Source organism: Rhinolophus ferrumequinum, chromosome 18 (genome assembly GCF_004115265.2).
Source record: "Rhinolophus ferrumequinum isolate MPI-CBG mRhiFer1 chromosome 18, mRhiFer1_v1.p, whole genome shotgun sequence".
Taxonomy (NCBI): domain Eukaryota; kingdom Metazoa; phylum Chordata; class Mammalia; order Chiroptera; family Rhinolophidae; genus Rhinolophus; species Rhinolophus ferrumequinum.
Window position 1 is genome coordinate 26,189,764 of NC_046301.1, and position 21,350 is coordinate 26,211,113.

At 34.0% G+C, this 21,350-nt stretch overlaps 1 protein-coding gene across 1 annotated transcript; it reads left to right on the plus strand.

Annotated features, from left to right (window-relative positions):
• Positions 1 to 3,285: 3,285 nt before the first annotated feature.
• On the plus strand, positions 3,286 to 19,424 carry TDO2 (tryptophan 2,3-dioxygenase). Its single transcript, XM_033134800.1, has 12 exons — positions 3,286 to 3,546; positions 3,768 to 3,873; positions 4,967 to 5,057; positions 7,031 to 7,101; positions 8,228 to 8,355; positions 9,571 to 9,757; positions 10,988 to 11,095; positions 13,775 to 13,886; positions 15,089 to 15,146; positions 16,401 to 16,480; positions 17,112 to 17,202; positions 18,878 to 19,424. The coding sequence occupies exons 1-12, from the start codon at positions 3,455 to 3,457 to the stop codon at positions 19,029 to 19,031; spliced, it is 1,278 nt and encodes a 425-aa protein (XP_032990691.1). The 5' UTR covers positions 3,286 to 3,454; the 3' UTR covers positions 19,032 to 19,424.
• Positions 19,425 to 21,350: the final 1,926 nt, after the last annotated feature.

Below are 21,350 nucleotides of genomic sequence, written 5' to 3' on the forward strand. Positions count from 1 at the left end.
GCATGCCAGAGAGAAAGTACTATTTGAATTATGTTTGAAAAAATAAGTAAGAAATCAATAGATGGGGTAGGGAGAGAACTCTAAGCATGGAGAATTTTGGGGATTCCAGAACTTAGTCTCTATATTCTGGATTCATTATGAGATGTTTGGGTGGGAAGTGATGGGAAATAAAACCTAAAAATTACACAATCTGCTGTAAGGATGTGAAGTCTTTGGTTCTCTGCTAATAAGTTTAGACATTATGCAGATTTTGTTGAATCTTTCAAGATATACAAAATAAGCATTAGAATTTGCTTTCTTCTTCCTTTATAAAGAACAGACTTGTCTATTTGAGCATTTGGCGAATTTTCCTGACTCGGAAGCCCCTTTAACGGTATTTTTTGTTTTGCATTATTACTTTAATATAATACTAATAAGCTAGACCCTATGAAATAGCTGATAGTCAACCATTCTGACTTATGAAAGCAATAATGTCCTAAGATTCAAACTGTATATTATGACTACAGTTCCTAGATTTTTTCATGATTTTTATTGATTTTAAGGTGGTTGATTATATCTTCTTAGCACTTTTTAAAATTATTTAACACGTGAAGACTATACCATGAAGACTATACCATTTAACACATGAAGTCTAAAGTTTGTTTTGATACAATCATACTATATGGATAATTTTTATCATTTATCATTTACAAATAGTATATTAATCTACATATCTTATTAAATTATATAATGAAAAGCATGATTTTTGACAAATTTTACATGACAATTTATCATGTTTGACCTGGGATAAGAATGAATGTTAAAATGTTGATTGGAAATTTACAACACATTAATTACACCATCAATTGTGGACAGAAGAAGTTTTTATCACCTTGTGTTTGAAATTACTACAACTAACGTTTAAAATATCAATGGGATTATTGTTATAATGTTCATAGTTTTTAATAAATAAGAAAAATAAGGAAATAAAATATGAGTTTATCAGTAAGCATTTCTCTACAAATACCACATTCCATAGCACAGAGTAAAAAAAAAAAAGAAAGAAAGAAAGAAAGAAAGGTTCCCTTGCTCCTATCTCCTTTGTGATACTTTTGCTGTGAGGCAGGAGAGTTTTCTTACCTAGGTACAAAGAGACTTAGAGCAACATTACATAAAAACATCTCCCAAGAACTTTTTTTTTCCCCTTGGAAACTAGTCATCCAAAATCCATCAGAAGAAAAAAAATAGACCCTTAATTGATCCATAATTAGCAACATGAGTACCCCTCCCTTGAAATTGGTGTCCTAACAGTTTCTTTTATGTTTTTTTCTTAGTAATTAAGCAAATATTATTTGTTGATGGATATGAGATCTATCTATGTATTAGACTGGCTTTTTCCAAAGTGAAGCCTGAGACAACGACGTGAGCTGTGAGACATTATTTGGGAGGTGCTCCCAGGAAGCAATGAGGGAGTAGGGAGTGTGAGACAGGAAGCTATCGAGGAAAGGTCACAGTAAAGATTCATTACTGGGGTGAACACTGTGGACAACTGGGGATTCCTCAACAACATTTGGAGAAGAATGCAGAGTACCTTCAGACTTATTTTCTGAAATATATGATGCTGAAGCATTTCTCCACGAGAACCCACCTCTCGGTTTAGCATTTCTGTGCCCGCCACAATCTTTAACTGTTGAGTAACAGAGATGGCAATAATCGGGTTGCAGGGTAGGGATGATTGCAGGAGCGCTAAGCATTGAGGGGTATGGGGAAGAAGAGAATGTAATATTCCACAATAGATTTTACATGGCCTTTTGGTGGAAACTAATACTGTGATGTCTGAAGGAATAAAGTGAATTCCTATTCACTTTCTAAATTCAACTCAACAGCAGTTCCTGCTAATTCTACTCTGTTTTATCTTACAGGCTTCAGCAGAGTAGAATAAATTATTTAGCTATATTCTGTGTAAGCACATACCTAGTTGAAAGACCAAGTGGAGGAGGAGGTCTATTAAACATTCTCTGCTTCCAAAGACCCCGGGCCGTGGCCCTAGGGACAATAATTCCACCTCTCCTCCAGACAAACTCCTATCCAGTGTGTAAGCAATTTTCAGAGTTTTCTGTAAAAAAAGGCAATCTGAAGGGTCTAGGATGTGGTTTGGATGATTTCCCCATTCTCTTATAACGTAGCATTTTCAGATTATTTATCCTTCTGTGAAACTGCATTAAACATTATAGTTCATTATAAAGTCACAATGTCAGGATTGTAGTGTGGATGACAAGCTTCAAAATTATAATCAGTTATAAACATCTTCATTTCTTTTGGTGAGGGAGTTGACATGTATACATGTTACATCGTTTTTTTGCTGTTTGTTTGTTTTTTCATATTACACCATTAGTCAGTGGTAAAGCCAAGACTAGAAATAAACTTTCTGACTTTGAATTACTTTGGTGAATTAGACATAAATGGGCCATTTTCAGGGTAAAATCATGGAAAATGCTGTCTGCAGGTCTAGTTGATAGTGCATCGCAGGGTGGACTAAAGACAGGGTGATGGAGCTTCTGCCCTGCTCGACGGTCTTCAATAGAACTTCGACCTATAAAAAATGTTTGCTAGGAACAATATTTTATCACTGACAATTTTGAAATTGTGGGCACATTATTATTGTTAAGAGACAAAGCACCCCAAGGTGGATGACTCCCAGGGCCCTGTTATTGGTATGCCTCAGGTAAACAGTCAATTATTCATGTCCATTGAAGTTCTAAGACAATACAGCAGCCTACGTGTTGCTAACTATTAGATGAGATTTAGGCCGGAAGAACTGTGGAGATGGGATGCAAATGGGGTTTGAGCGTGGACTCTGTCCCTGTTACATAATGATTTTCTTTCCCTAGAGACATTCAAGTTTACTTTTTTGGCTTAGATGTTCTAAGAACATCAAAATCTGAGACTAAATAAATATTTGTGTTTTTTTATAAGCTTATCAATTTACATATCTTAACACTATGCCAATTGTGCTCTTGGAATAGAACAGGTACCGTGTTTCCCCAAAAATAAGACCTAACCGGAAAATAAGCCCTAGCGTGATTTTTCAGGATGCTCGTAATATAAAATAAGCCCTAATGTGTCTTTTTGGAGCAAAAATTAATATAAGACCCGGTCTTATTTTCGGGGAAATACGGTAACTATCTCCCTTTTTTTTTTTTTTTTAAACCTGGCCTCTATTGATTTATTGAATGTTTGTTACTTTGGATACAAAAGCAGAACTGGTCAAGTCAAATGATTCAGTTTGGCAGAATACTCACTATACTTGCAAATAAACTGTCCCCAACAAACATCCATTCTGAGGTTTACAGAGGTTCAACTTCTGCACCAGTTGAAATACGAGCCTAGCTATCAGTACACACAGAAGCCTGATTGGCAGGTCCGGGGTGAACAGAATAAATAAAAGACAGCAGCAGGACATCAGGGAAGGTCAATGATATCATCTATCCAGAACCAAACTTCAGTGTTTCTCAGACAGTGTGTTTTCACAATGAGTGGCTGCCCATTTTTTGGAAATGACTTTGGGTAAGTATTTACCTTTCTTCTAAGTATGGTTATACTGTTAGAAATGCCAAGTGTGAATAATTTCTGAATTTCAAGAGCATTGAAAACTGTCACCTTAATTCCCTTGTTTAATAATCTATTTTTTTAAAATTAGCAATAAGATAATTTTAATCATTCATATTATTAGTTACTGTACTTTCTCAAGATCTATTGTTTTTTCTCTTCACTTATTTAATTTGCAGACATCCTTTAAGAAAACTATCTTTGGAAGGCAGTGAAGAAGACAAATCACAAACTGGTGTGAATAGAGCCAGGAAAGGAGGACTTATCTATGGGAACTACCTGCATGTAAGTGGCTGAGTATCTTACAGGGTTTAGATTCCATTGTTACAGTACAAGCAGAGAATGCAGAATCTGGGCAGAAGAGTATAAATGATAAGATTATTGTAGATAATTGGCAGGCATTTTACAACGCGTATAAATAAGACACGGTCACTAAATCCCAGCCTAGATAATAACAAATGATTCTTGAAAAATTTCTCTTTTAAATCCCTTATCATAAAGTTGAAGTATTAAAAGCACATGTGTTCTTGAAATCATTAATAAAGACGGATTATACAAATGAGGTACTTGGAGATTATTCTGGGGTAAGTTTCAGGCTGTTGGGCTTCTATGTTTTTAAAAAAGTGAAATGATTAGAGCCCTGGAGGCCTTCACCAATGGGTTTCTCAGGATCAGCTGACAAAGAATGTTATTATAAGAGCTTAGAATAGGCTCTTTAGGGGAAGAGAAGAACAGAAGATAGACAGTCAGCTAAGCGAGTTATCAAGTTTTTACCATATTCATTTCAAGAGATAGAAGAAATATGACTCCTCAATGAGTGTAAGAGCGTTTGTCGTGATAGAATCCTACCAAATGTAAATTTTATTTGGAAAAAATAAAAACCATAAATTCAACTCATCCTGTACAACGAGACTCATTCATTGTTAAATAGGAAATAGAATGGATCCTGAGAACTTGAGAATTAGGACTTTTTTTAGTGTTGTATTCTACTTCTTACTAAAGTTGATAAAAACCAACTTTTGCAATTTCAAAATCAGTTATTTAAAAAAATTAGTTGTATTGAGATATAATTGACATATAACATTTTGCTAGTTTGAAGAGTACAACGTGTTGATTTGATGGACAAATCAATTTATATATATTGCAGTGTGATTACCACCGTAGCCTTAGCTAACATGTCTATCACGTCGTATAATTACCATTTCTTTTGTTGCTGTTGTTGTGAGAACATTTACGATCTACTCTTTTAGCAACTTTCAAGCACTTAATACAATGTTATTAATTGTAATCACTATGCTAGGCATTAGATCTCCATAACTTAATTATTTTATAAGTGGACATTTGTACACAATTAGTTTTCCTATTTTCTTCTTTAAAGTTGGAAAAAATTTTGAACGCACAGGAGCTTCAAAGTGAAATGAAAGGAAAGAAAATCCATGATGAACATCTTTTCATCATAACTCATCAAGGTAAGTTGCACAAAAGGTCAGACAATAGCTATTCCACAGGCATTTCCCATCAATAATGAGGAAACCTACAATTCTTTTAACTGTAGGATGGTGAAAAATCAAGGAATCACCTTTGTTAGAAATGCTCTAGAATATTTTGCTGTCAGGTAAATTCTCATAGGACATTCTTCTAGGATTTTTAAGAGTCTTCATGTTACCACACCACTAATTGGATCAGGTTGAACTTTAGTTTTGTCCTAAATCCAAGGGACATTTTATTTCTTGGAATTCACAAAGAATTTGCAAGCTAAAATGTTACTATTTTTCAATTGAAAGATTGAAAAACGACTTTCAAGAAAGAGGTCACTCAAATTTATTATGACTTTACATAATCCCATATAAATCTGGTACTAAACAGCAACATAAATGTTATCTAAAATGTGTGTTTATCCTCTTCAGACTTAAATCTCTGGGCAGTGGTTTTTAATGTAGGAGTCTATGACTTTGGGAGTTCAGGCATTCCCTGAACTCTTTGAAATTGTCTGCAAAATTTCATGAAAAGGTCTGTGACCCTAAAATATTAAGATTTACTCTAAGATTAGTGGTGTCATAATACTCTGGCTGACCAGGGCCCAATGACCCAATCTAGTCACTGCCCCACTTCTAGACATGTTTCCTTTCCCTACCAATTTTTTGTGTCTTTTCCTCAAATGGTCGTATGCTTCACTATCTGGCTAAAATGATCAATTCCTTTGAGAAAAAAAAAAAAAATTAAAGATGAAAAATAAATGGCTTAATGTGTTACTTGTTCTGTTTTTATGTTTATATTTGTATTGATGGCTTACATCAAGACAAAATCAATAGGGGAGAGAGATCATGGAAGGATAGCACAAATTTGGAATCGGAATATCATTTAGAATCCCAACTCTCCCATTGGAAATTGTGTGATCTTGATCAGCTTTCTTGGCCAGTAATTATCTCTATTTCCTCTTGTGTAAAATGGAGAGAATTATTGTATCTTCTCATTCACAGAGTTCTTAAGAAGATGAAATAATGTGCATTAAGCACTTAGCCCAAGCACATAATAAGCATATGAGTAACAGCAGCTATCATCATTTGATAGGGAAACTTTCCTTCCATCCTTCAGTTACAACATATAACTGAAGTGGGTCATGGGACTAGCCACACCAAGTTAAACCTGAGAAACAGAAACACAAACTGATCAAGAAATGTCTGATTTGCTCTTTATCTAAATGTGAAAACTCAACCTATGCAAATCTCCTTAAATGTAATTTAAAATATAATTTGATCTCCCTACTTAGTCAAAAAACATAACCTTTATCCGTACAATAGCACGAACAAAATGCATTAGACATCTTAAGATTATTGATTTTTCTGTGCTCATCTCATGACTACACTGGGTATTTAATTTGTTTATTCATAAAATAATCACCCAGTGTTTATCTTTTGTCAACACTGTGCTAGGTACTGAGGGAAATAGATGAATATGACAAAGGTTTAGATTTAGGCTATTGATAAGTTTGTCCTTCCCATAATATACTAAGCCCCTAGAAACCAAAACTCTATCAATTGGATTAGGTAAGTAAATATTGATGTTTCAGTTTATAGATGAAGCTGAGTATCATTTCTGCATCTTCACATACCTCCAGTTTCCAATGGAAGTTAGAATTAGATTATGTGCTATATCCTAAAAGACCCAAAATGATATATGTTTTGAGAGCAATCAGTGTAATAATAACAAACATAAAGCATATAGATAATATGCCTGGCATATTAAAACATTCAATGAAAGGAGATGATTATGTCGACCACTAATATTTTGGTTATAGCATAAAAAGTGGGGCTATATTGGTATTTATTGATTGTTAAATTAATTTGTATTTCTTTCAATGTGTTCAACCATATTTTCATACAATTATGGTCAAAGAGGCTCCCCAAAACTTTGCAACTGACAATGGTTTTTCTCACTGCAGCTTATGAACTCTGGTTTAAGCAAATACTCTGGGAATTAGATTCTGTTCGAGAGCTCTTCCAGAATGGCCATGTGAGTTATTATGTCACAATCCTGGTTTCATATTCTTTTTGGTAAATGTAGAAAATAGAATTAATGAGAAACATTTAACACTAAATGGTGGAATTATTACGTAATGAAAAAAAAATTGTTCAGTGGACAAGAGTTTAGTCATAAGAGTTTAGTCATAAGAGTTTAGTCCCAGTGCCATTTGCTTTCCTAGGGCTATACATTGCTTTAAGGTTCCTTCACATTTCAGTTTCAGGCCCCTTGTTTAGAACTCAATGTTTTCTGGCCCTTGAGAAAAGTTGTTTTAGATGATGGCAGAATGCCAGAATAGCTCATCTAGAGACTTTAATTAAGGTATCGGAATTGTATTTCTAATGAGTGTTTGCTGTGGGAAGATAGGAACAATAATGAAGAAAGTGAAGCAGGAGGAGAAGGAAAAGGTAGGAAAAAAGTAGCAGGAGGAAGAAAAAGAGAAAAGAGTCGAGGAGGAGGGAAGGATAAGGAAGAAAAGGACAGGAAGGATCAGAGTAAGAGGAGAACACGGCAGAGCTCCAGGTGATGGTAGAAGTCTGAGCTGTACTTTCTAACTTCCCACCCTGCTTCCTGCTCCCACATGCCTTCCAGACACAGGAGACAACCTTAGGTCTTGTATATCTGAGCCCCTGCTACAGGAGGCGTTCAGAAACAAAGAACATTTATGCACAGACAATATTCTTCTATATATGTGAATACAATTCACTTTTATGCCAATGGCAACTTTGTCCCTTAGTAAAGAGCAGATTTATTCAGGTGTTGCTTAATCCTCACCTGGAAATTTCCATGTTACCTTGACCTTTATTCCTTGAAGCAAATTTAGAGAGAAATTTGCTTTGAAATCAGTGGGTAATGTGTTCCAGAATTTACTTTTAGTTGGCTTCCGTGTAATATTCTATTTTCAAAGGAAGAAAAATAATTCTGATTTTGCATTCATTCCTTGCACACAATTCATAGCTGCCTTTAGTTTCATCTAGATTTATGGCAAGTTTTAGTTCCAATTTTTTTTTTAATAAAGTAGAGATAAAACTAATCGGAATGCATTATTATTTGTAGCCTATTTTGCATCTTTTGGAAATCAGAATTGTTACTCAATGTGTCATTTCTTAACCATCAGGTCAGGGATGAAAGGAATATGCTTAAGGTTGTCGCTCGAATGCAGCGAGTGGTGGTGATCCTTAGACTCCTGATAGAGCAGTTTTCCGTTTTGGAAACGATGACACCCTTGGACTTCAATGACTTCAGGTGTGTACCTGGGGGTTTGTGATAATGCAGTGGGGTTTACCTTCTCACTCTGGTAGGGTAAAAGGAGTACATGTGTGTTGTACGATCTGAGGAGTCTGTCCTACTGACACACTGTCACCATCAGCACTTGGACTCTTAATCACAAAGTATTTGAGAAGTTATTAAAACATTTCATCACTCACTTTTACATACAAACATAATATGATCAGTTGATTTCAATTCATCATTGTGCCCTTTTATCCAAAAAAATTTTATACCACTTATCAAAATGGGTAAAATGACACATATATAACACGTATAACTAAATTTAAAAGAGAATTAAAAGCTGAAAAGAAAAGAAAAACAGGAGTGATACATAAAGAAGTATGTCAGCAAAAGTGTCAGTATAAGTTATGGATTAATTTGTAATTTTAGTTCTACATTTCCAGGCAATCAAAGCCACATATATATCTTTTTTCATATTAAGTTTGAGAATATATTTTCTTAGAACATTAAGTGCATTTAATGATGTAATAGGCCGTCCAACATCTTTCACAACCATAGGAAATGTAGCAGAATTCCTTTGTGGTGGACTTAAAAAATTGAAGTCTTAGTACCAATTATATGAAGGAAGTTTACAAAGATGTAAGATGTAAGAGTTTGGGTGGTGGAGTAATAACATATTTTGATGGTCTATTTTGTCTTAGGCAACATCCCTTTCATTTTTCTTGTTATTGGTGCTCATAATAATACTAGGTGGTGAGATCAAAGACAATATCACAGAATGTAAGTTTTAGGAGGGGTTGAATAGTATTTATAATTTATATAGAACCTTTTTAGCGCTATTGAAAAAAAAATATTGCTTGATCTCCACCTGTCTTTATTTTAGGAAAAAAATTAGTACACACACATACATGTATATGTGTATGCGTGGCCACGCATACACATATACCATTATATAAACTATACAAACATTTCGACTTTAAATTGATGGGCAGATATCAACAATGATGTTTAAGTAACTCATTTTCCTTATTTCAGTAAGGTCCGAACCATAGGTCCAACTCATATTTCAGTTAAGTCTGAACCATAGGTCCAAGCAGTTGTCTTTGTTCTTGATGATACCTGGGAAAGTAAAACTGACAATCTCTCACAATAGAAATCACTGCAGTTATTTACAATGTCAACTCCTCTCTTCCTTTTTCTTTTCTTCCCCTCCTCCATTTATTTTCAAAGAGAGTACTTATCTCCAGCCTCTGGCTTCCAGAGCTTGCAATTTCGACTATTAGAAAACAAGATAGGTGTCCTGCAGAGTTTGAGAGTCCCTTATAACAGGAGACATTATCGCGATAACTTCAAAGGAGAAGATAATGAACTGCTACTTAAGTCTGAGCAAGAAAAAACACTTCTGCAACTAGTGGAGGTACATGCTCAACTACTACTTCTAAAGTCTAACTCAATATAACTTGTTAATTCAGCTTCTGTTAATAAGAATTATGAAACTCATAGCAAAGTTTGGTCACAGTCATTGCAAATAAGAACAGAAAAAAATTATAAAAATACTTAAATTCATAAATTCAACTAATTAAGATATTAAGGACTCTTGAGAATTTCGAAAACATTTATACAAGCAACTAAATGTTAATATTTAATAACCTCCTCAGTTTATTAAAACAATTCTTTTAAACACCCCTACTAAACAACATTTAATTAGCTGATTTTTAAACTGAGTGTGGTTAATTACTCAATGAGCTTTATTTTTTTGAAATATTTCCTATTTGAATAGCTCCACAAGTTGTGTATTTTTCTCAGTTAAACTAAATTACTAGGAGTATATATACTCTTCAGAATTTTTTCCTTCATATCTTAATTCCCCATAGGCCTATAAATAGTCTTGAGGAATTATCAATTTGTTTCTTTATAAGTAAATTTTTGAATAAGTATTACATGGTCCTGATTTCCTTCAGAAGGCTTTTCCTTTGCAAGTTACTTTTCTTTCAGTGAATTATACCCTGTGCACTAAACCCCTGGATTACAATCTATATTGTAACTATGGATTTAGATTAAGATATATTATACTATCTAACAGTTTATAAAGATAGGGAAAGAAAGAATCACAAAGCTAATTTCAAACCAAAAATAGGTTAAATAACCCACGGAGATGTATGAATTAGGTTTTATTTCTAGATTAAAAAGTCTTGTGGAATCTTAAAATAATTGAGTAGTTTATTTCAAAGTTCCTAAAGTATACCATACTCCTGCATTTAAAAGAGATCATATATGTGTCATAATTCCTTCAGATCCTAAGACATAAGTATTTTGAGAATAAACAAAAGACTTCATTAAAATAACATTTAGATATGTTCATAGATTTATGGAACAAAATTGGAATTTCTATGATAAAATATTTCTCAATAAAGAGTAAACATTAGTAATGTGATTGCCTTAAAGATTAAGAGATGACATATAATATATTGCTATTTTTTAAATGAATAAAGAGAAAAAGAACATATTTACACAAAAAACTTATTCTATGTTTTTCAAAACCATGAAGAAAGATTTTTCTGTTTAATTTTCATAAATATTAGTTACATTATATTTTACATATTTAAAAATTTACAATATATTTACTTAAAAATAATATTTACTTAAGGCATGGCTGGAGAGAACACCAGGTTTAGAGCCACATGGATTTAACTTCTGGGAAAAGTTTGAAAAAAATATTGTCAAAGGACTGGAAGAAGAATTCAAAACGATTCAGGTATTTATGATGCCATAAGTAAATATTAGTTTACTACAGAAGAAGCATTGGGAATTTTGTTTTAACAATTCTCCATTTTTCTCTTTAATTTTCATTTTTCTTATGTTCTTTTTCTTTCACAAATGTATCTGCTTGCATATATTATGACTGATTTAATTTTATTTATGTACAATAAAAATTAAATCGAGTTCATTGTAGGCAAGATTTTATCTTTGATGAATAGATGGGATTAATGTACCTTTTACATTTCTGTTGAAAAATTCAGATTGTGACCAATTCTAAACAGATGTAGGCTCACAAGGGACCAACCAAATATATTTAACCATAGAATTTTCTTTTGGCTCTTATATATTTGCTGGGTTCTCCCTGTTGGTTCTCGATGTTTCTCACTTAAAATATATACTGTTGATTCCTCATTGCCTTCAAATTACAGGCCCCTCATCCTCTTTTCATGACTACATTTCTTGATGAGTTCTTTCAATTATATGTCTTGAGAGGCTGTATCAGGTAGTGCTTAAAGCCAGAACTTTGAACTCATAGTGCATGGGTTCAAGTACCACCCCCACTTAAACTTCTTAATTGTGTGACATTGAACTTCGGCTACTTAACCTCCCCTTGCTTCACTGTCACCATGGTAAAATAGAAAATAAGAGTATCCACCTCGGGATTATTATGAGCATTAAATTAAGTTAGTATTTGTGAAGTATTTAGAGGAGTAGTTATAGTATAATTATTTCCCATCTAATCTTCAACTCAATCCAGTCGGGTTTCTTGTCCTATCATTCCCAAATGGCCTTCATTTACATAAATCCAATGACTATTTTTTTGTCTTCACTTTACTTGAGCTAACAGTGGGATTCAATACTACTTACTCTTTCTTGAACATCCCCCTATCCCTTGTATTTGGTACACAACATTCTGTCTTCATCTAATTCTCTGGCCCTTATTTCTCTACCTCATTTACTGGCTCATTTCTATCTCACAGACCAATAACTGATGGGGTTTCCCAATGCACTAGTTTTGTATCCTTCTGCAATACTCTCTCACTAGATGAACTCATTTATATCCACTGCTTCAATATCTATGTTAAACAATAATTCTTAAACATTTACCTCTAGCATAGATATCTCCTTAAATTTTAGATCATATATTTAACACCCTAATTTATATTTCCTTCTGGTCCTCTCAAAAACACACTGATAAAACTAAACTTAAAAAATTTCCCCTTCCATTCATTCTTGTGTCAACTTGGTCTTCTTCAAGTTTTTCTCCCATAACCCGTCTCGTTTGTCAGGTCAGACAGGTACAATTGGTCCTTGGCAATTCCCTCTTACTCAAACAGTTATTCAAGCTATCACCAAATGCTACTAACTTAACCTTCAAAATAACTCTCAAATATTTCTCTTTAATCTACCACCACCAATCAAGAGTAAACTGCCATCATTTTTACCTGGACTAAAGCAATATCCTCCCAACTATTTTACAAGGCTCCTCAATAAGGATCAATTCCAATTTATTCTGCAATTTGATCAATCTTTCTACATGCAAATCTGATAACATTTTGATTTTCCATAAAACTCTTTGATATCTCCCCATTATTTTCAGGATAACAATGAAAATCCTTAACATAATCTTCAAGGCATTTCATGATCTCATGTGGTGGAAACATACTGAATTTCCTTTAAGCTGCATTTAGTTCTTCGAATTTGCAACCACAGAGTCTTTCTATGGGTATTCTCTAGGCTTGGAATGTTCTTCCCTAGAACGAAAAGGAACTCCTTTCATTCTTCAGGTCTTGGCTCAAGGAAAACTTTTTCAGGAAGGTCTTTCTTGACCTCTTTACTATTATAAGTTATCATGGCACTGAACTGTTCCTGTATTTACCATTGTGTGGTATAGAGTGGTTGCAATTGAATGCTCAGGTGATTATTTGTTCAATGTCTTCTTCCCACCAGATAATATACTACATAAGATCAGGGGACTCGATTTTTGCTCACAATTTTATCTCTATCATCTTAGCATGACATTTGCTGAAAAACAATGAATAATTAATTGGCAGTAATGTGCATACAAGTTCTTACCACACAGTGTGGTTCTTCTGAGGAATTGAAGATAATTGGATAAAAGAATTTTTGCTCCAGCTTAATTGAGTTGTAAATAGAACGTGTGTTTTAGGCAGAACAATAAAAATTTCTTTAAATGATTCAATAGATATCAAATGAATAAAAATATAAGGGTGAAATATATATAAAAAATTATATTTACAGAACATAATACTGAGTATAGAATTTCAATAGAATTAATAATTTTCCTGATCAGGAATTCTTAACTTTTCTTAAGTGGAATTACTTTACTTGCTGTGTTATATAGTTTCTGTCAAAAATTAGATCATTATTGATCATTTATATCCAGTTATGTCCACCTGAGTCAATTTCTCATTATATTTATGAAGAGAATATTTTAGATTAACAGATCACTTCAACTGAAATAAAAGGATAGAATGTAAGGAAGATGCCTTCTCGTAAGCGATAATTTCCAAGTTGTAACATTAGATGAAATGGCAAATATTCCAAGTACACCTTTTCTTCACCTTGTAAGTCTACTTCTCAAAAGGAATGTGTTCTAAAATAAGAATCTATTCTCTCTCATGGGAATATTAATGCAGTATTTTCTCCAAAGGCTAAGGAAGAGTCAGAGTACAAAGAGGAACAAATGGTTGAATTTCAGAAACAAAAGGATTTGTTACTCTCTTTATTTGATGAGAAACGTCATGAACACCTCCTTAATAAAGGTAGGTCATTTTCTTCTGAGGATCATTTCCCTGCAGGGTACTACTGTGAGATCACAAGATCAAACCTCACTGGAGGGAAATAAAATGAAAATTGATATTCCACTCATAGAAACAAGAATTGGGTTAATGTTATCGATGATGACCCTACACTCACAGGTTTAAATGCCCAGTTTATCTCCAAGTCATTGCTAGAAACTCTCAGAATATGTAAGACGTGAGGGATACCAAGATACATGGAACGTAGTTTCCCAAATAGTTCACAGAGTAACAGGGACAGAAATGAAGACAATCATGTAATTACAGATGCTACAGTGGCATTAGGAGAGGGAAGGGATAACTGCATTCATTGTAAGGGTGAGGGTGGCTTAGCCAAGGACCTAAGTTTCCCAAGTAGAACAGGAAAGGCACACATTTAGACTTCTGCCATAATTAATATTGAGCTATTATTTTCTGAAATTAATTTAACAGTACAATCAATACCTTTATTATTTAACTCTTTTCTTTTATCTGTTGAAACTCATGTTTTTATTCGGCACGTTTATTATTAAAAGTAGCTATAAGTCTTGTAAATAAACAGAGTAGAAGTAAAAATTAGTTTTTATAATACAAGTATAAGACCTCACAGTATAACAAATTAGTAGGAAGTACTGTAAGCTTAAAGGTTGTTATGCCTAGATTTTTATAAAGCCTCAGTAAAGTATGTCAAAATTTTATTTTCCTGCAGACAGAGCAAAGCCTTTTGTTAGAGCACACATATGAGATTTTATATAATGGATTTGCCCCTTGAAGCCTAGTGATTTTAAATAATTTAAGTAATTTTAAGTGAATTAGCAAAAGTACTTTCAAATGAAACTTGGCATGAGTCTAGTTTAACTTTCAAAAAAGTAAGTCATCATACTATTGTACTTGAAAAATATATTCTGTCATGAAAGGTTTAAGTATTTCCTATATTAGTTTTCCTAGTATGATATTTAAAGGTTTTGAGAATTTAAAATACATATATATTTTAGTTTGCCTTTTAAAATCCAATATTAATGTTTTATATGATAGTTTTCCAATTTCAAGCTAAAAGATAAAAATGTTAAACTAAAACTTGTATTATGTTCTAAAAACATAACACTTAATTGTTTAAGGTGATGGTGCCAAAATAATATGACTACCTAAATGACCTATTGAATTAAAACTTGCTATGTATCTTGCAGGTGAAAGACGACTATCGTACAAAGCACTTCAGGGGGCCTTGATGATATATTTTTACAGGTAAAAACAAATTAGAAGTAGCAGAGTTAAAATTGAGGATTGGATAGATAATATATCAAGTATAAAACTTATAAATTGCAACCATAGTTTTAATAAGCAATTTAGTTGGGGGAAATCTTAGAAAGTCATTAATTGTGAGGTTTCATGAGATTTTCTTTCTTTTAAATAGTAACAGTATAACTTTAACTCTGTAGCTGGTTAAAAAACACCCACACAAATGAATCAAATATCCTTTTCATTAAATTCTGTTATGTGACATTAAGTATCCTAAAGAACCAAAGTTTAATCTGCCTCAGAAATTCAGTAATGAAATGTTTTCTGTCATTAAATAATGTTGCAGTTATTCCTGTTTTATATATGAAAATAGAATGGATAAAGTGAAAATGCCTTATAAACTGTTGCTCTACTTATTCAGTAATTTCAAGTAAAATTGTCTCCACTGTTTAATGCATTGAGGTGTCCCTTAAGTATCCATGTACACCTACTTCTTACATATGGAGGTCTCATTTTTCATGTTTCATGAACTAAATGAATCAGAACAATGGATTAACATACTAGCAAAAATACCAGTTTAAACGATGTCCTAGTTACTTGTAATTAATTTTTAATCTTTTCAAATCTGTTTCTTCAGAATGGCAACATAAACAAAATCTTGTCTGGTCCTAAACTCTTATTAAATGCATGTCACTCAAGCTTATGTATCCTAAGCAGAAAATGTACTGCGAGTTGAAGGATTAGATGAAGAGAGGATACATATAGATGCACACACACACACACACACACACACACACACACACACTATGTATAGATAGATAGATGATAGATAGATAGATAGATAGATAGATAGATAGATAGATAGATAGATAGATAGATAGATAGGAAATAAAAAGCAGCCTTTGAGTTTCTGTTTTAATATCTTTGCTTGGAAGAAGTTTTTGACTAATACTAGCTGGGAACTCTGAGATTTGTGTATGTCTGCCTTTTAATGAGAATCAATGTTAAGTGTGACTCTGGCTGGTTACTTCATGTATATGACATGGAATATTCTAGACTCCTCAAACAAATGTGCACGCCGAGTGGTAGTATCCCCATTTTTGAGATGAAGAAACTAAGACTGAGAGAATAATCCAAAATGTCACAGCTCCTAAGAGGCGAAGTTGACAATTGTTTCCAGGGCAAACAGATGATAAAACTCATGCTCGTCCTAACACTGGGATTACTTGAACAGATTCCTCCTTCTCACTTCTCCTTTAGGGAAGAACCTAGATTCCAGGTTCCTTTTCAGTTGCTGACTTCTCTCATGGACATAGACACACTCATGACCAAATGGAGATGTAAGTCCTCCTCACCCCCACCTCCATAATTCTTTACCCCACATCCTGTTCCTTTACCCCTTTGCTCCTCTGTCTACCCTCATCGCTGCTCTCTCTTGTCTTCCCTGTTTTGTGGGTGAGTGGCTTTTGGAAAAACAAAAATCAGCTTGACAATTACTCTCCCGGGGTCTACTTATTCAGTATATACAACAGGCACGGTGCCAGGAGCCCACAGTCACTTTGGGGCCCATTAAAATGTTTTAGTTGATAATCAGAAGGAAAATGTAAACTTTAGGTCCAAGGAAATATTTTAAGATATAATAGTAATTCATTCATCTTTATGCAATACAATTTTGGAATACAATTTTAATAGTTTTTTTTTTTTGAGTCATAATGTGGCCTGCTCACCCTATGGTATTCGCAGGCTACATGTAAATATGGATGGAGTCAAACTCACGTAGCCTGAAACAAGTGGGATGCCAGGCAACCTGCTGGTTTCATGTGGCTGTCACACGGGAACCTTCCATATGGCTAAGTGATAAGATGTGAGCCTTTTCTCAGCAGCAATAGTCATTACCAACCCCTTGTTTGTAGAACACTGTGAAACTAATGGCAGAAAAATATCCATGGAGTTCTCTGTCTGTTTGCCTAGATAACCACGTGTGCCTGGTGCACAGGATGCTGGGCAGCAAAGCTGGCACCGGAGGGTCCTCAGGCTACCAGTACCTGCGCTCAACAGTGAGGTAAGATGGGGGGAAGTCACCTTTTTATCTTGGTGGAAGTCAGCAAGTTTTTGTTTCTCCATATATATGAGTATGTGCATTAGCTACGGAAAGTCATTTATACTTGCTCCCAAGTGACTGCTGACAACACATTTGTAGTTAGATTAAGGTATTCCTATTAGAATATTTCGAGGTCATTGCAAACAACCTTACTTCTGGAAGTTCATCATTTTGATCCTATGGGGAAAGGGGCATGGTACCAATGGCTGCATGACTTATGAGGACTTGAAGGAGTTAATCTAGGTAGAAAAAAATTCAACTGATTCTGGCTCAAGTTTGGATTAGACCAAAACAGTCATCATTAAGTCCACTAATGTTCTCTCGGTGAGATGAATGACACAGCTGAAAAAAAGGCTTCTCATTTCCTGATATGATTCTATTTTATAAGAACTACTTCCATCTACTCCAGGAGTGCCCTTTTCATATTTTTACAAGAAAAAGGTCATCATTTATTGAGCACTTAAAACATATCTAGGACATCCGTGTTCTTATTTAATATTCACAGCATTGTAGGTAGATGGATATAGAGATACATCTGAAAACTGGGAAACTTACAAGGCCCCTTGAGAAAGGTGAATCAGCTCAAAATATATTAGATATTTACATTTAGTCTTCGAAATTCTTTATAGTACATTTTCATCCCTACTCTTACCATCAGATTAATTTTATTATAAAATGCACAGGTTCAGTTTTTCATTTTTATATTTTCACTTTCCCTGGAAAGAAACCCTAGATTGAATGATTTAGAAAATTCATTGATTTGGATTTTCAGAATCATTAAATATATTCTTTTTCCCTGGAAATAAATTCTGTTAAGCATGAACGAGTAAATGATTGTATAAAATGAGCACACACATCAGTGGGTGGTGAATAATTAACACTAACAGCATTTCTAGTGTGTCATTATCTCCTCGAATTTTCACAAAGGCCTGGACAGAGGAATGGATTGATTGCAGTTTTTACTTTACAGAGTTAGAAACCAAGACACTGAGGTGTAGACGACTAGTCCAAAGTCACATGAGTTGCAAATGACAGAACAGAATTTGAACAGAAATTTGACTTCAAAGGCAAATGCTCTTCTGCTATAAAACTGCAACAGTTAAAATAGCTAATAGTTAACAATAGCTAACACAAAAACAACTTTAAGTGTTAAAACCACTCTTACAGACATTTATTATGAATCTAAGATGGCATCTTGAATTATTCATCCATTCATGTCAGTTACTTGGCAGCTATTTACAGGTGGGAAATATTTTCTAGCGAACTGAAAATTTTGGAGGCTTTAAATTTATTCTGTTACATACTGTCCTTTAAAGTCAAAAATAAAAACACACCCCTCCTTTTCTTTATAAAGGTAGCATAACAATGAGATTCTAGTTTTTAATCTGTACCAGCCTGGACAGAATCAATGAAACACATAATACTGTTATATAGGCATGAACTTTGGGTACAGAATAAAAATGAAGTGATATTAATATTAACACTACTTACTAAAATACATGTAACAATATGCAATGTATAGTGTTAAATACTAATTATTGCAAAATATCATTACCTGAGAAATACACTTTCATAGAAAAATTTTAGATATTTCATGTCAATAAATCTAAAACATCTCTATATGTGTTTTTTCCAGTGACAGGTACAAGGTATTTGTAGATTTATTTAATATTTCAACATATCTGGTTCCCCGACACTGGATACCAAAGATGAACCCAATTATTCATAAATTCCTTTACATGGCTGAATATTGTGACAGCTCTTACTTCAGCAGTGAAGAATCAGATTAAAATCATCTACAAAAATCTATGAAGACCACTGATTTCTCTGTTTTGTTTTCTATGAATTTTCATGACTGCACAAAGAGTCCTAATGTAATATATGTATATACATAGTTAAGTACTGTAGTGCTCTGATTCAATCCCGGAAATAAGTTTACTTCATTTATTGTGATGATATAAGATTAAGCATTTTTGTGATGATATAAGACATTAAAAAATTCATTCAGTTAAATTGTATTATTGTACATAGAGTGTTTTGCTATAAAAAAAATTAATGTCGCCTGATACCTTAATGTAAGCATTTAACATAATCATTATTTCATTGTTTCATACTTTATAAGCTTGTAAACTTCAGCTATTTCAAATACGTTATGCAATAAAATGTGACATTCTGTACAAAGATTTATTTGATCAAAGATTTTTTTAACCAATAAAAATTAGTCTTGCTGTAATATATTGTGTTGGAAACACGGCGTGTATTTGTTAGGACCCTTGATGACTAGTGGCAGAAATCTATGCCTGAAGGAGATTTACTGGACAATTACTCCACTAGCTTGAAGAACTGAGACGAGCCTGGGGAACTCTTAAGGCCACAGGGATGGATCAGTTTCTGGAATATTATGTTCCTGGCCCACTTTGAGGATCCTGTGTGTCTCATCTTTTCTTCTCCTCTGTAGGTGTTGGCTTTATTCTTCCCTGATGGAGACCCACTCCTCCCTTAGGCGAGGTCCCAGCTTTGAGCACCTCCATACTTTCCGAAGGGCAAAGATTCTCCTCCCAGCTCTAATGCTTATGGTCTGGGAGGTAAAGTTAACTCTAATAAATAATAGGATTGAGGGAGAAATGAGTAATAGTTCCAAGTGAAGATTGTTCTTTCCAGAGGAAAGGAGAGGTAAACAGTTTAAACAATGACCCAGTTTATTTCTAATAAAAACTATTAGACTAAGAGTTTAGCCCAGATATGAGTTTTAGTCTTTTTTTTTTTTTTCTCTAGCTTGGCCTGGATATTGCCAGTAGTTAAATTTGTGCTATGAGAGGAGCACAAAACATGATCAAAGGAATCTAAAATACATGAATATGTACATCAACTTTGACCTAGAACAAGCAGCAAGTTCCTGATGGAAATGAACGATTCTTTGGCCTCAATTACAAGTTTTTTTTCTTATAAAGATCATATTGTCTAATTTATCTCTAAATTATATCCAATTGCTTTTGCCTACATGGCTTTTGTGTGTGTGTGTGTGTGTGTGTGTGTGTGTGCGCACATGTACACAGTACCTGGAGCTTGTTAAGCTGGGAGAAGACAGAGACACATAGCATGGCAGCTAAAGGCACTAGCTTTGAAATCAGCACAGTATGGTTCTTCCATTTATCAACTAATTACTTTGGTACAAACACCAGTTTCAGCCCCAGTTTCCTATATATATCATGGGAATAAAATATTTATCTCATAATCTTTGCTTTTCTCATAAAATAATGAAAACATATGTTAATAGATGTTCTGTCACCAAGAAGCTTTGGAATCTTGGAATAAATGCTATTTGTCAAAGTTTATTCCTTTAACAGACTAAACGATTTGATTTCATTCTCTTTAATCTGTAATTCCTGGTGTTACAAAGCTATGTAGTTGTAAGGGTTTTTTTCTCAAAGGATGTATCAGTACCTCTTAAAGTACATGTCAAAACAATTGGTATTGCCAACACCGACCCTTGCCCCCATTCAAACTTACTTCTACTCCTGACGATACACTTTAAATAAAAACTTTTAAATAGGTCACAAAGTCACTATAAGGTTGCCTAATTTAGTATTCACTTTGAGATTTTCGTGAAATCACACCCAGCAACACCTTAATGATTTTCATTATGACTCCTAATTATTATGTGAAGATTTCATTGCATTTGTCTTACCTTCATCATTGGGTGAACTTCAAGTAGTTTGTGATGGCTGGAGCACAGCATATGCTGGGGAACAGCAGAGATTGAGCTGAGAAGGTAGAAAGGGGTTTCTCTGTGAGAGCTCATTTAAAAGGGTTAGCAGGTTATCTTTTAGGCATTGGGGCGTCCCTGAATGTCTTAAAACAGGGGAGTAGTACAAGGATCATAATGACATCCAGCATAATCACCTGGAGGGTTTATTAAAACAAAGTGTTTTACAAATCCTCAGGTTGCTTCTGATCTGAGGCCATACTTTGAGAACCCCTGGATTAAGAAACATGAGGTTTATTGGGCAGACGAAATAGTGGACATAGATACTAAAGAGCATGCATCTGGGAAGGGACTGTAGAAATGGAGAGGAGGCAGGTGATCAGGTAATCGGCTACTAAAACAG